The sequence below is a fragment of the Vombatus ursinus genome, unplaced genomic scaffold (genome assembly GCF_900497805.2).
Source record: "Vombatus ursinus unplaced genomic scaffold, bare-nosed wombat genome assembly UNPS02014797.1, whole genome shotgun sequence".
Lineage (NCBI taxonomy): Eukaryota > Metazoa > Chordata > Mammalia > Diprotodontia > Vombatidae > Vombatus > Vombatus ursinus.
The window spans coordinates 3,627,838-3,644,543 of NW_020954575.1; the positions used below are offsets into that span (position 1 = coordinate 3,627,838).

The 16,706-nt window shown below is 35.7% G+C and overlaps 1 protein-coding gene across 1 annotated transcript in view; it reads right to left on the reverse strand.

The window, feature by feature from the left end:
* MED13 (mediator complex subunit 13) overlaps positions 1-16,706 on the reverse strand; it is a 92,961-nt gene that overhangs the window by 40,115 nt on the left and 36,140 nt on the right. The window contains exons 9-11 of the mRNA XM_027870309.1: positions 13,934-14,614; positions 1,937-2,153; positions 562-643 (exon numbers count right to left, since the gene is read on the reverse strand). Coding sequence (XP_027726110.1) covers positions 562-643; positions 1,937-2,153; positions 13,934-14,614 — 980 coding nt within the window. The remainder of the gene's footprint in view (positions 1-561; positions 644-1,936; positions 2,154-13,933; positions 14,615-16,706) is intronic.

Consider the following 16,706-nt stretch of genomic DNA (forward strand, 5'->3'; position numbering starts at 1 on the left):
ATACATGTGAAGAAATAAGAACTGTACCCTAAATAAATCAGGTGAAAATGTAACAGTGAAGGTAGTCTGATTTACTGAGGGGTTATTTCGGATTTGGAGGGAGGAGCTGTAATTTCATTAGTGTAGGAATTCTCTTCACCAGAACAGTTCAGCAACCATTCTACAACTTAGGAGTCTTAGATAGCTTTCTTTCTGAGAGGTTAAGTGACTTGTCCAGGGTCACACAGCAAGTATGTGTCAGAGGTGGGACTTAAATACAGGTCAGAATAACTGGAACCTGCTCTCTATACATCATTTTGCCTCTTGATTTACTTAGTTCTGGAAAGGGAAAAAAGGCTTCAAAGATTTATCTTTTATTCTCTTAAATGGTTACAAATGAGTAAATTCTGATGTTTCCAATATGCAGCGCCATAATCTCAAACTGCTTACAATATATAAAGATGTTAATAAACCTGTATTTAAGTTTTAATTCAGAAGGCCTCCCTTTTTATTAACTACATTAAAACTTCTATTGTCAAGTTGAAAACAAAAAAAGACTATATTCTAAAATGTCATTTTTACCTTGCTTGACAGAGGGACTAAATAATGACATTGCATCTTCCTCATGTGATAACACTGTTGCATTAGACGTCCCATCTTCTGCCTGCAAATGAGAATAAGGAAGCATTTAGCACCTTCATTTTAAAAAGCCCATCAAATTTCAATCAATACATTTATTATAGGAAACACATTAGTTCTTCTAGAAATAACACATTATTTAATGATTACATAACTATAGGAAAGTATTGATAAATCAAATATTTGGGGCTGCAGATATAGATGAAAAATTATAGGTCAATAAGCTTGATCCCAAAACAGACTTTGAAAATCAATTAGCTTTTTGATACTGTTGCTGGTTAGTTCTCTTTTTAATAAGTATCAAGTGTGAAAAATACTTTCATGAATGCTAACTGTAAATTTTCTTTTCACAACCACATTACATCAAAACTAAATAATTTCAATTTTCAATGGAGTGCTTAATGTAAAATATTTTGGTTTAGAATAATAATTTAGAGATTGGCTAGTTCCATCTGATCATTTTATAGATGAGGAAACTGAGACACAAGTGTTACTTGACTTACCCAATGTCACATAGCAACTTAGTAACAGAATCAGATCTACAGACCTAGTCTTACGAATTGTAAACCTTTGTTCTTTTTATTACATTATGCTATCTCTTCTCTGACATGTCTCACACAGCAGGTATTCAAATATTTATTTAGTTTTTATATTTTCTTTCCTATGGCACAGTGACTAAATTTGAAAACTGGGCTGCAAGCCAAATAGTTCTATTACCCAGCAACTCTACCCTTTATCAGTACAATAAACTAAAGTTATGTTTAACATAGCTTTAAGTCCATACATTTTATTTCTTTCTAATACTCTGAATATTGGTAATTTATCTCCAGCATTATTAATCAGAATAGAGGCAGGGTGATAGGCAGTGGCTGGGTTTGGAGTCATTAAGACCTTAGTACAAAACCTGCCTCGAACTTAACCTTGTTCTTTTCTTTGTTCGTTTACTCTATTGTAGAGAGGGTGCATTGGGGGTGGGAGGGAAAAGGAGGAAGAGACAGGTTTGATCAACTTAAAACACCTGATTTCCAACTGTGACGCTTGACAAACTTACCATATTATGAATATGTTTTAGAGGGCCAAAAAGGGAATAATCTCCTCATCCACAACCTTTTAAAGTACCTCAAAACCTATTTTCCAATAGTAGCTATCATTTAAAATATAACTAAAAGTATTCACTTTTTACAAAATCTTTGCAGGGATAGAATGAATTGCTCTGAATATTTTTTTTTAAAAAGTAATAAAAACAAAGGAGAAAAGTTGACGAAAATACTCTAAGAAATTATCGGTCACCTTTCAGAGCACTATTTTCTCTACTCACCTTATGTTTTTTTCCAGGTTCTCTATCACTGTTTTGCCTATCTTTTTTATTATCAGGAAAAAGAAATTCCACATCTCCATCAACAAATGCATATGGATCAATTTCAGGTTCTTGTTCCATATCGGATACTACTGCTGAAAGATACTGATTTTTACTCTGATACCGTTGCACCAGTTCATCAGAAACCTTTAAAGGTTTTTTACATTGCACCATTAACCTGAACAAAAATGAAGATAAAATTAGAAAATTTTGTTTCTCTATATCAATGAATGCTTTTCTCTCCCCTCCCAATTCCCCTTCCCCAAAATTGGAATCATTCAATTTAAGAGCTAGAAGGAGTCCAGCCCTTGTCTTAGAGACAAGGAAACTGAGGCCTAGAGAACTTATCCAAGATTTTATGGCTAATTAGTAATAGAGGCGAGGAACAGAACACAGATCTAGTTTAAGCTTTTTTCCATTAAAAATAAAACATGTCTCCTGAAAGACTACCTTTATGCTGAAATTCAGCAGCATTCAAACATTGCCCAATGTACTCAGGCCCTTTTCTTAAAGTGTCCCCGAACCTATTCTACTTTAGTAAAAGTGACTGAAGAATCAGAATGGGCTAATTTTGTAGTATTAAACATAATAATGGCCACACTTTATGCCATAAACTGATTATAATAAGAACTATGTATCAATTCATTATTATCTCATCAAAAGAGGTATACCTTCTAATTAATTCTGCTAGGTGTTTTATGGGAGGTGGAGGTAGAGAGAATATATAAGCAAAGGTACTCCACTTTGCTCTAAGTTTGAGACTCACAGCTTTAAATTTCAATTAGCTGTACTGTACAGATTAACAAGTGAAACCCAAAGAGAACTCTTGGGACACACTTGATTGATTCTTACAGAATCAGGTAAGGAACTGTGAGCTCCCTAGTGTAGGGACTCCCATAAGGGGGAACTCCCTCCAGCAAACCTTTTGGCAATTTAGTAGATAGGTACTAGGGAATTCTTTGAGGCATTAAGAGGTAAAGTGTCAAAGATAAAATTTGAACCTAGGTCTTCCTGCATCTAAGCTCAGCATTCTATCCACTATCCTAAGCACTTCTACACAATAACATATTCAAGTTATAATCAAACGATCAGAATTCAGAACATTTTTATAGTTAGTGGTCTCAAATGCTTCTGCTAGGAACATTAATGGGTGAAAACCAGAGTTGACAATCTTTTTACACTTGCCATCTCCCAAGAAGAAGCTGTTGCCTTTGCTACTTCTGATGTCTTTTTTCTTCCTTTAGTACCAAAGGTACTTGTTTTAAGTAAACTCATTTTACAGAATTGGTAAAGTAGAGGTCAGATTCATTTTAAAGACTTTATACTACACTGTAAATTGGTTTAACTTGATGCTTTACCTGTAATCTCCCCTATGCCTAATACAGGGCTTAATATTAAATGCTTAACATCTGTTGAAATGAATATGGAGGAGGTTCTTATATTCTAGGAAAGGATGGGAAGCACAAAAGGGAGATCCCAAAGAAGTGATTTAAAGTCTATAAAAGAATCGGTACTATGATACTGAAGTATTATAATACTAAACTACACGCCACAGACCTAGGCTACTAGCTTAAACCTCACTGTCAATGAAAGCTTTCAATTCAGACTATCACATATTTATTCTTTATAAGAAAATAACTGAAGCCAAAGGAAAAATAGGGTTCGCAATTCGGCCAACATTGTCAGAACACATACATTCGATAAATTCAAAAGTATCTTATTCTCAGAGACTAGCTAAAAAAAGATCTTACAAGATAACACACTTACAGTATTTTTTCCTCCCATGCTTAGATATACGTTAATTCTTCAAATTCTCACAATTATTATTAGTTCTATTTCACAGATCAGAAAAAGTTGAAATGATCTGTTGAAGGTCACATGGGCTAGTCAGTGGCAGAGCCAGGACTAAATCCCAAGTCTCCTAATTTCTAGTTCAATGTGTATTTCAATTTGACCATGCTGCATTCCCCAAACATTTCACAATTATGTATTTACAAGTGACTAACCACATGAACAAGAGTCTGATTATGTAGTATGTAAGCAATGTAACAAGTGTAAAGCTTTCCTTTGTATTTTCCCAGAACCCTAGACTAATATAAAGCAAATGGATTAAAACACCTTTTCTCTGCACATGTGTAACCTATAGCAAACTGCTTACCAGTTCAGGGAAGGGGAGAATTTTGAACTCAAAAGTTATTAAAAGTAAATATTAAAAACTGTTTGTACCTGTAATTGGGGAAAGAAGAATTAAAAAAAACTAAAAACCCTTTACTCTACTCTGTTAGGTAAATTGTTACATTATTTACACAGGTAACTGTTGAACTGGGTAATAAAGACTTAAGGACAAAAAAACTAGATTAATTTCCCAAAGAGACCACTTTTTGGTCATTTTATTCAAAAGTGAAAAGAAACAATAATCACAATATTATGTGTTACAGGCAAATGACTCCTACAGGTGCAGGGACATGCAAGAAATTTAAATATATTCCATGAAACATCACCAACCTCAAGTTACAAAATACAACTTTAACTTAAATTCATATTAAAGCATACATGTATAATATGCCTTTATATATGCTGCAACTAAGAAATCAATTACATAAAACTATATAGTAATACATCTCTAAAGATGTAAACATACAAAAAATTTCCAGTTTTTTTAAAGAGAACAATTAAAAAAGACAGAATATTATAATTTACTAAATTCCCAATTTAGTATCCAACTAACTGTGTGTCTTGATAGCCAGGTTCACTTCTTCCTGAAAGAAAGTTTTATAGAGGGTCAAATAATGACTAATAACTATTTTAATAGATAGAATTTACATACAGCACTTTTAAAGTTTACAAAGTGCTTTAACAAATATTACCTCATTTTTTCTTCATAACCCTTCATGGTGGGTGTTATTATTATCCCTAATTTTTTTTTTTTAAACAAAAGAGGAAACTAAGACAGACAAAGGTTATGTAATTTGCCTAAGGTAACACAGCTAGTAAGTACCTGAGGCAGGATTTGGACTCTGGTCATCTTGACAGAGAGTACAGTGCTCTATTCACTGCACTACCTACCTACTTCTAAGTAAATTTCAGCTACAGACATTATCTAGTGTGGCTTGGGCTTCCATTCTAATCATTCACAAGCATTAATGCACCTAAACTTGCAGCAGACACTGGGGATAGATAAACAAAGAGTGAGACAAAATACACAGAATATACAAAATATAGGTAATTAGGGAAGGAAGGCACCAGTAGTTTGGGGGGAGGAGTAGAAATCAGTAAGGGCTTCCTGCAGGTGTTCTTAAGGTGCATCTTAAAGGAAGATGGATTTTATGATGCAGAGGCATTAAGTATACACCCATCGTTACACAGCCAGACAACAGATGTCAAAAGTAAAACCCAGACTACAGTCATCCTGGTTTCAAGACTTGCTCTCTAGTCAATATATCATGCTGCTTCTCATCCAGCTGGCCTGTAGTCTTCCTAAATCTGATGATCAAAACTGAACACAGTACTTCAGGGTCAGTTTAAGACAGTAAAGTACAATTTTAACTTTACTTGTTCAAGATAAACCACCATTTTTGTTTTTAAACATTAACCGTGAATTTCTTCCAAAGGAAATATAGGGCTGAAATTTTATAATGATAATTAAACTTGTTTTATCCCAGTGAAATATTTTTGGATCCCGATTCTGTTAACGTTGTATATCATATCCAGCTTTTTAACAGCAAATATGATAAGAATATAACCCATGCCTTTATCTAAGTCAGTACTAAATTTACTTTCTTCCCTCCATTATACAGATAATAAAAATTCATGACCCTAAGACTGGCCTTTCGTTCACTCTTCCATGCTGCCACTCACGTAACAGTTATCAGGTCTTTATTGTACATACGTTGTTGCACTGGAGGAGCCACAATTTAATCCATAATCTATTTAAATCTGTGCAAAGAGAATTCTAAATTTCTTCACCATTTCATTCTGAAATGACTATTTTCTACATCTAACTATTCTATTAACTTAACATAGCCATCTACATTTAAGATCTTAATAGTTCAATTAAAATGAATAAGGAAAAATCTATTGACAGTAAAATTACTGTTCTCTCTAGTCTTCCTTTTTGATCTCCTCAATCTCCTTGAATCTTCATTCAATACATATTCAATAACTGTGGTTGACACCCCCACCCCAACCTCAACCTCCTGCATGTCTCTGTCATAAACTCTTTTCTCCCCCTACAATCTCAAATTAATGGGAGTTGATAAGGTTATCATCACTTCTATGCAGATTCCTCCCAGATCTGTATATACCCAGCCCCAGTCTCTCTCCTGAGAGTTAGTCCCTCTGTTACCAACTACTTATTCAAACTGGATGTCCTGTAGGTATCTCAAACTCAATATGTCCAAACACAGAACTCATTGTCTATTTCTCCACAAACCCACCCCCTTTTTCAAACTTCCCTATTACTGTTGAAAGCTACCATCCTTCCTGTCAGCCAAGTTCAGTAATATCCTGTCATTCTCAGCTCCTCAAATCCACTTATCTCACAATACAATCACTTTTAATTCCTTTCTCTAAGGCATTTCTTATATAAGTCCTCCTTTCCACTCATCACCACCCTATTTCTGACTCTTATCATCTCTTGTCTAGACTACTGAAAAAACTGTCTAATTGGACTTCCTGCTTCAAATCTTACCCCCACTCCAATCCATCTTCCATAGAGCTGTCAAAGTGATTTTCTGAAAGTATGTGCTGATTATGTCATCTCTCCCTTCAAACTCCAATGGCTATCTATCACCTCTAGGAATAAATATAAACCTCTGTTTGATATTTAAAACTCTTCACAATCTGGCTTTTCCTAGTTTTCAGGATTTTAACACATCAGTCCTTTCCATGCACTCTACCATCCAAATACACTGGCCTACTTGCCTGAAAGGCAACTGAAAATGTGGGACTGGAGGTCAGCAGAGAGGTTAGGGCAGGATACACAGACTGCGAATCATCAGCATAGAGGGAGAAGAAAAGGGGTCTCAAGCCAGAGTTCTGTGGGACATTTAAGACAACAGTTAATGACCTAGATGGGGGTCCAAAAAAGAGACAGAAGGAGCATTTTGACAGGTAAGAGGAGAACCAAGAGGGAGTAGAGTCCCAAAAACCTAGAGAGAAGAGAATAGCAAGGAGAGAAGATGATCAATAGTGTTAAAGGAGGCAAAGAGGTAAAGAAGACTGAGGATGGAGGGCTTTGAAGGCTGATGCTGTCATCTTAGTAGTACCTTGCAAAGTAGGCAAATTCATTAAACTGAATTTTAGCACAGCTATACTCTATCTGGTGTTCATCCTTTTAAACACTATAGTTTTTAAAAGTTGTGTTAAATTATGCCTCAACTATAAAATATAACACCTGGAGACCAATCCAACTCAACAGTGTGCTAGATGCCAAAACTAAGACAAAAAGTTCAAGGAAGCTTATAGTCTATTTGGAAGGAGGTATTTTTTTTTTTCTGGAGGCAATCAGGGTTAAGTGCCTTGCTCAGGGACGAACAGGTAATAAGTGTCTGAGGCCAAATGTGAACCCAGGTCTTCCCTACTCCAGGGCCAGTGCACTATCCACTACATCTCGAGCTCCCCCTTTATAGTCTATTTGGGAGAGAGGAGAGAGTGTAATATAAAACATGTAAACAGACAAGTATATATATAATAATTTGATGAGAGACAGAACACTAACAGCAAAGGAACTCAGGTAAGGTTCCCCATAGGATGTGGCTTATAAGTCGAGCCTTAAAGGAAGCTAGAAATTCTAATAGGGTTAAGGGTGAGGAACACATTCCACAGAAAGAGAGCCAGTGTCAAGGCACATATACAGTAGATAGGAAACAAAATTTTGAATCTGGAGGGGAGCAAATAATTCTGTTTGCCTGGAACACAGTACATAAAGGAGAATAATATGAACTAAAACTGGAAAGGCAGGCTGAAGCCTGGTTTCAAGAGCTTCAAGCATAAGGATAAAGAGTTCGGAGTTTATCTTAGAGGTAATAAAGAGACAACAGAAGTTCTGGAGTGGGGAAGTGAAATGGTTTTTAGGTTTGTGCTTTAGGAAGATTACTTTGGTAGATTATGAAGGACAGATTGGACAGGGGAGAGGGTAGAACCCAGCATTCCAATTAGGAGGCTGTTGCAATAGTTCAGATGAGAGAAGAAAGCAGTCTGAATTGAGGTGGTGGCTATGTAAATGAAGAGAAGGTAAGGTGTGTAAAATGCCGTAGAGGTAGTATTGACTAGCTTTAACAATTGTCTAATCAGGGATAAGGGAGAAAAAAAGAGGTGTATAACTCCTAGACTGTCAACCTGGGTGACCGGAAGGATGGTGGTTACTCCTCAGAAGGAACAGGGAAGTTTAGAGAAGTGGGTTTAGGGAAAAGGTAACAGATTCTGTTTCAGACGTGAAGTTTGAAATGTTTTTGAGACAGCCATTTAGAGCTGTCAAGTTCAAGTCTTCAACAAGTAGTAATACAGGACTGGAGCTCAGAAGAGAGATTAGAGTTGTATTTAGAGATCTGGAAGTCATCTGCATAGAGAAAAGACACTGAACCCTTAGGAACCAATAAGCTCAAAAGAGAGAAGGTATAAGATGAGGAAAAGTCTGGAATAAGGCCTTAAGAGATACTGATCATTAGGAGATGTGATAGGTAGGAAAAGAACAAGGAGAGAGCAGTGTCAAGAAGACCAGAGGACAAATGAGATGGTCAATGATGTCAAATAATAAAGAGAGGTGAAGAAGGATGAGGACTAAAAAGAAAGAGGAAGGAAGGAAGAAAAAAAAGAAAGAAGTCATAAAATTGAGCAATTAAGAGATTGTTAGTAATTTTGGAGAAAAGTTTAAGCTGAGTAGTGAGTTTGAAATGAGACTGCAAGAGCCTGAGAAGTGTATGGGAAGAGAAAGAGAGGCAAAGAGCACAGAAGGCATTTTCCAGAAGTTTGGCTAGGGAAAGGAAAAGAGCCCTAGAATAAGAGCTTAAGGAGATGGTGAGGTCAAGTCAAGGTTCGTGGTTTTTTCTTGTTGAAGGTCAGGAGAGACCTGGATAGTAAAGAAAGAACCAGTAGAGAAGGAGAATTTAAAGATTTGAGAGATAGAATGGAGGAAAAAGGGATCAAAGGTACAAGCAGAAATTGATCTTGAAGAGAAGGGTCACCTCCATCAGAAATTGGAGCAAATAAGGACAAAATGAGAAATGATATTTAAAGGGTTTTGAAGAATAAATAAATTTCTTAGGCTAAGTAGGAGGTGAGATTTTTTGAGGAGAAGTGAATGAAGACTTGAGGTATGGAATAGGTGCTAAGGAGAGTAGGTTGAATTATCTAGGGAAAAATAAATAACAGAACTGTTGTAGAGCAGTGAAGGCCCAGTTGAGATTAGGTAACAAATTTGTAGTAGACACAACAGAGCTGTGAGACTTCCTTTGGTGGTATATAAAAATGGAGAGAGCAGAAAATAGGACTAACTTGGGCAAGGCATGTGCAGCAATAGCACAAGAAGGCAACTGATTTTAAGAGTAGAGGACAGTATATGGGTGAACTAGTTAACTAGAGGGTCAAAGGGAAGAAAAGTGAGATTGAAGTGATGGACTGGGAAATGAAGGAAGGTTAGAGTGACGGGAGGTCACAGTCAAAATGAAGAACAATTTTTTTGGGAGGGAGCATAGGGAGAAAAGAAAAGATAAGAGATTGTAATAAGAAAGAACTTCAGATATCTGGAGCAGGGAGGTACAGCACCAATGGGTAGTGAGATTAAGAGTATACCCATTTCTGTGTGGGACCAAAGTGGAATGCAGGTGCAGCTCATGGAGAGTTTGAAGGAACATACATATTGAAGGCTCCAAGCACAAGGAAAGGGATTTCATTTGAGAGGAAGACTGAATTAGAAGCCATAAGTAACTGCAAACAGGAACTGAAGAGAGTGATATAAACATACGGAATTAACCCCAAGGTAGACAGGCTAAGTGACAGTAGCAAAGGGAAGAAGATCTTAAAGTAGCAGTGAGAAACCAGGAGTATGTTTGGTCTTCCCCCAGATACAGTGCATCAGAGGCCATGAAAGAAGAAACATATTCTAGATGCAGGGGTGGGGAACCTGCAGTCCTGAGGCCACATGTGGCCCTTTAGGTCCTCAAGTGTAGCCCTTTGACCGAATCCAAATTTTACAGAACAAATCCTCTTAATAAAAGGATTTGTTCTGTAAAACTTGGAGTCAGTCAAAAGGCCACACCCAAGGACACAGAAGGCCACATGTGGCCTCGAGGCCACAAGTTTCCTACCCTACTAGAGCATATACTCTATACTAGGTTGAGAGGCTAGGGACAGAATGTTTTCTGGAGAGAAAAGGACAGATTTCTGTGAATTCAAGAAGATGAAAGTAATATAAGATGAAAGGAAATATGTTAATGATATAATCAGTATTTCAGAGGACACAATGGAAGAAGAGGACAGAGCAAGATAACAAATTCAGAGATGGTAGGGCAGAGGTAAATGGGGATGAGAAAGAAGTCAAAGAATGAACCACAAGGATTAGGAGAAAGGGTGGGAGTTGGTATGTTGTGTGTGTGTGTATGCTGCAGTATTCCGCTGAGTTTAGGTTTTTGGGGACATTTCAATTTACACCAGAAAACACTGCAGGATACACACTCTGGCTTAACTATGCAATTGAACAGTTTAAAGTGGAAAAAGTAGCATTGCCATTTTTATCTGATTTTATACTAGAATTAAGCATATCAACAAAAAAACACCTAATAACAAAACCAAAGATGATTCTGAAAATAGCTGGAGCATTTAGAATGAGTCTACATATATACTCAAATATATGAAAAAAATCACAGAAACTACAACTGATAGGCTAAGTGCTCCTCACCCCAAAAATCCTTTAATCACAATTCATCCTCAGAGAAAGCTGATACTTAGAAAACTAAGAACTAATATGAATAACTTCAGTCAAGAGCAGTCAGCTTTGAAATTCTGTTCTTCAAAAATAAAGTTGAAAATTACTGAACATAAAAGATCATAGATAAGTAAGGTAATAATGAAACAGAGCTACCTGGAAACCCTGAAGGTAGAAAACTATAAATAAAACATTGAACATACACTAGATCTAAAGCAAGAGCCTTCAAAGCATTGATCAGCTATCAGCACCCAGATCTGAAGCTGAAGAAACGAAGAAAAGAAATCGTTCTCTCTGGTCTGCCCACGTATCTAATCAAAGTGTCAGCACTTGTTGTGAAAGTCCAGGATAATCTTCACCAGGATTAAACAGAAATCACTACCCAATCAATCAGTAAACATTTATTAAGCATGTACTATATGCCAGGCACTGTGCTACCCAAAGTTTCTGTTAAATGTAAGTAACCAGTAATTTCTCCTAATTTCTCCCCTACCAAAAACTGTTTAATAAAATACATTCTTTGCGATCTGCATTCTTAGCTAATTTGAAAAACTTTTTCAGAGACATACAAAAGACATACAGTTCTCCAAAACAAATGACATGAGTTTTAAAGAGATGTAAAAAGTATGATAATCTGGGGAAAATTCACTTTACTTTGTATTAAAAGTATGTATCAAATGTATTATGTATTGGAATGTATTAAATGGAATGGAATGTATTTTTAAAATACTACATGGAAAGGAGAGTTATATCTATACAAATTAAATGTAAAATAAAAGCATAAAATTAGGCTTCCAGAAAAATTTAAGTCGATGGATCATTTTATCTTTGTGAAGTAATTACATAAGCATTATTAAATGTCACCAGGAGGATACAATGAAAAAAAAAATACCAAGAAGTTATTTTTCAGGAATTAAATGAACACTTGGATTTTTCTGAATTACCAATTCCACAGGGACACTGTCTGACTTTCACTCCAATTAGCTTTGTTACCCTCAGGGAGATGAATATTACCTGAATGTTACCACTCTGATCAATTTGAAATCCTTTCAAGCAAAAACAGCATATGCAAGAGCCTATTCATTGCTGAAGAACAATATTCTGGTTTGAGATCCATGTAATTAATGAGACAAGGCTAGGTACATTTTTTTTTTTAAATGTTAACATGTAGCTCTCTACAGTTTTCAGATAGTGTCCCCAGTGAAACTAACTGGGAAACTCAAGTTAATATTATATTCTAGGATTCAAATATATATTAAAACTTATATTCAAGCCCTTGGAGGGCCACCAACACAGAAATGACAATATGCTGATCAAGATCAAAATAATTTTTTTCTAACTCACCAAAGTATATGTAGTAATTAAGCCTCAGATTTCTTAGTCTATCTGACTTAGCAGAAAAAACACTGGACTAAACTCAGAAGTACTAGTTCAGTATGTAGATAAATTACTTAACCTAAGTATCAGTTTCCTCAGCTGTAAAATGATATTTGCATAGCCTACCTCACAGTGATGATGGGCTTTAAAGTGCTTCACCCCCAAAAGAGCTGGAGGAGCACAGAGTATGCATATATTTGTATACATATATTTATATATATATATATATATATATATATATATATATATATACACACACACACACACATACAAATATCTATCATTAGCTATCATTAAACCTCATCACCCTTATCAAATCTGTGATGGCTAACTTCTTGGATTTTACCACCTCTAATCAATTGGCATTATGATATCTTAGCAAAGATGATATCCAGAACTAAACATTTACCATTGATTTTTCCACTGATTAATTATCAAAATATAACCCACATTTTTGAAGCATAAAAGAGCAAAATTTTGTCTAATTATATAACACAAATCAGCCAACCACCCCCAACCAGACTGGGATACAGATAAAGAAGTCAGAAATAAGAAATATAGGGAACCACTTAACTGATCATATGAAATATTCTGGGCTTCATTCTGATTTTTATTTTCCTATAATTTCTCTATCCTCAAATTTTTATTTAATCAAATATTTGATTTAAATCAGCTACCCAGGATTAAATACTGAACTCCCAAACACATAATGCTGGGGAGACACAAACATAATGGATTATTACTGTGCCCTAAGACATGACTACAAAGAAGGATGACATGACTTGGAAAAACTAATACCAAGATAACTAAGTAAAATCAGAAAAACAACATACACAATGACTCTAACAATGTAATGAAAAAACATAAACATAACAAAAACTGAATGCTATGAAATTCTAATGACTACGTGTCATCTCAAAGTGGAGAAAGGAGAATCACCTCCTCCCCTTCTTTACAGAGGCAGGGTATTATGAGCATGGAACGCAGCACATACAACACTGGGATTTGGAACACAGGATCATTGATTTAGAGCAAGAAAGGACCTTACAGGTCATCTAGTCCAACCCCCTCATTTTAGCCATGAAGAACTGAGGCCAAGAGAAGATAAAGCAACTTATCTAAGGTCATGAACGTAGTAAATAGCAGGTGAAAATTAAATTCATGCACTTACTCCAAATCCTGCACCCTTTCCACTGTACCTGATATGATGGTTAGTTTTAATAAACTTTTTTTCTTTTTAAATAATTCTTTGTTATAAGGTTCAGCCCTCTCCAATACAAGAATCCTGCTGCTGGGAAGGTGTGTGGGACAGGGTAGAATATGTTAGAAACTGGAGTTGATGTCAAATATGTGTGTCACAATTATAGTTAAAACTAACTTTAAAATTTGAGGATTTCAAGACACTCTTGAGATAAGTGGTTGATCCTATGAAATTAGAAATGGAAAGAAAAGAGGATTTGGATCTTATTCCTAGGGATTACTGTTTATCAACTACACATACCATTTAGTGACACTAGAATTTAATGAAGGTGCTTAATCTTTCAAATTTACAAGCTGCTAATTTCATCTAGAAACCAACGCTTGTGCTCTTGAGTAGCTGGATTAAACAATTTTTCCATTTGGGTTAAAATTACATTAATAGACATAAAAATACATACTCCGTAACTGATGTCACACTTTCCTGTCCAGCAGGTCCAACTGGATCATCTTTGAATTTATCATTTGGAAGCTGCGGTGGTAAAAACTCCACATCTTTTTTCTTTGGGACCTTGTAATACTTCCAGGTTCTATGATCTTCATCTTCTTCTAAATTTACAGCTGTACCAACATATACTGTAGGTTCCAAAACTTCTGGAAACTGTGCTGGGAAAGAATGAGACAAACCATCTATCCTATCTTCCAATGGTTTAGTAGGTACCAAGGGATCAGGTGTTGGCATTTGATAGAAATGTTGACTCTGAGGAGTTGAAGGGGTTTTAGTTACTGCTTCATCAACCACATCACATGGATGAGGACTAAGAGGTGGTGGCTGAGGGGAGTTTGCAATTTCAGTGCTATGCATCTGAGGAGTCTTTGCCACATCATTAGTTCGGATGTTTGAGAATCTCACTTGGCTATCTGGAGCAGAGATCACCAGCCTCTGACTCGCTGTATCTGTTTCCATAGTATCATCACTAATAGATGCACGATGGTGAAAAGGAGTCAAGGGACGTTTCTGTGGCTTTTCACTTTTTTCTTGCTTCTCATTGGCTTTGTGCTTGGGAGCTGCTTGTTGTTGCTGGCCTACAGGTGGTGCCTGCCCCTGTTGTCCAGAATTTCTTGGTTTGAAATTTTTGTGCCTAAAGGAGGAAAGTCAAAGAAAGGTTTAAAGAACTTAGGGGACTATTATACCTAATGTTATTGCTAAATTAAAAAATAATTTTCAGTATAAATCTGGTTTCTAACACTGCTCCTTCCAAATTAAGAGGTAGGATAATAAGGATAATTTCACTTTAAAATAAAAGGAAGATGAGGGACTTTATTCAGTGACCTGCAATTTAAAAGAATGTTAAATGAGATGTTCATAGAAAATAATATTTTCTTATTTAGCAGCTCTGAGAGCTTCTGATTAAAAACAGTTTTCCTTAAACACTTTTTCCAAACAGGCAAATGTTAAGGTGAAGTTTAAGATTTATTATAATTACTCAATGATATTGCAAAATCAATAATTACAATGCATTGATGATTCTGACCAACTCTATCAAAATTCCAACTTTCAAGCTTCAGGCTCTCTGAACTTGAGCCCAGAGAGATGCTAGATTTAAATCTGATAAAATCTAGAATTTAAAGTAGTGACCATGGGGATTTACCCTAAACAATAATCCAAAGCTTCCTTGGGTTAAAAATGAGTAGAGGCCACAAAATATCTAATCTATTAGGTTCCAACCCTAGCTTGTATTTCATCAGCAAAATCACTATCCTCCTTTTTCCCCAAACAACCTCCCTCTCACACACACCCCCCCAACCAAATTAATATGTCTTGATGAAGGGTCCCATTGTTTTGAGAATGCTAATAACACAACAGATGTATGGAAACGGAGAAAAACAAACTGTTAAGATATCTATAACTGTGGGTTCAGAAGTAGAAAGAAGGATGAAGAAACTGCAGAGTAAAAAAGTTCCCAGCAGAGAGCTCAAAAAATCTGAGCAGCATGCTATATGCCCTAAACAAAGGAAATTTAGTTCAAGCGAAATTCTGCTGGCAGGTTTCAGGACACCACCAATTCAGAGTCGATGGCTAATTAAGTAAAACAATTTCAACCTAAAGCCAAAGAGTGAACCTGCCCCTCCCCCCTTTCCAGGAACCAAAGGAGGAAAGTGAAAACTGGATGACCACTTGTCAGGTATATTAGATAGGAGTCTTTCATGTATGGGTTTGTACTAAATGGTTGCTGAAGTCACTAATCTGAAATTCTGTGATTATTTTTCAGCTAGCACCTAAGAGACAGTACAACTTTATTACATATAATAATAAATAGTATTTTACATGTAGGTATGATTAAATCCAAAAAATAAAAAAAATTATGCTACCATTCACATTATAAAACATATTAACTGATTATATGTATTCTATATATTTCCTTCTAAATGAGTTAAAAAATAAGGTCCAGCTTTTTATCCTTTTATGTTGATAATACTACCTTGAATATTTTACATGTACACAGCAAGGAAGAGAAACACACCTGAAAAACTGCTTATAATATAAATGTATTCAAGTTTCTTTGCTTATTTGTTAATTATTTATTTAAACTTATCATCATCTGGGTTGAACTAGACTGCTTTGGGAAGTCACAAAGTGCTTTTAATGATCCCAAGTTACTCCCTAAAACAAAGGCAAAGTTTTTAACATCAACAGTTTTCTGGTGATGCTCTGTGGTTCAGTCATGAAGTACTACAATTTGTGAAGGATTAAAGGGGAGAATTTCCCAAAGGATAATGAAAAGGAACAAGATAAGTATGAGTAGACAACAACATATAATCAATAAAGAATAGCACAGGAGGAGCGCTATAAAAAATGAGGGAGAGAGATGACACTGAACCCTCTATCTCCCAAAAAGAGAAGTCATGAAGTGAAAGCACAGGAAATCCAATGTACTGCCAATGTGATCCACTGATAGCTACACCATGATGAAATCTAGAGGTCACTGACATGCTGCATAGATTCTCTGTGAAGGATTTACAGAAGTAGATTACACAGAAATAAAAAGGCATGGATAGACTGTTATTTGCACCACTGTAAAGAGTATCCCCAATGACAGGATCATAGAATCAATTATATCAAAGCAATAATTATCAATATAACGAACCAATTAAACTTTGCAACTATATATTTAACTAAATGCCAATGCATAAAGTATCATAACTTTTCAAACATTCTAAACACATATCAAT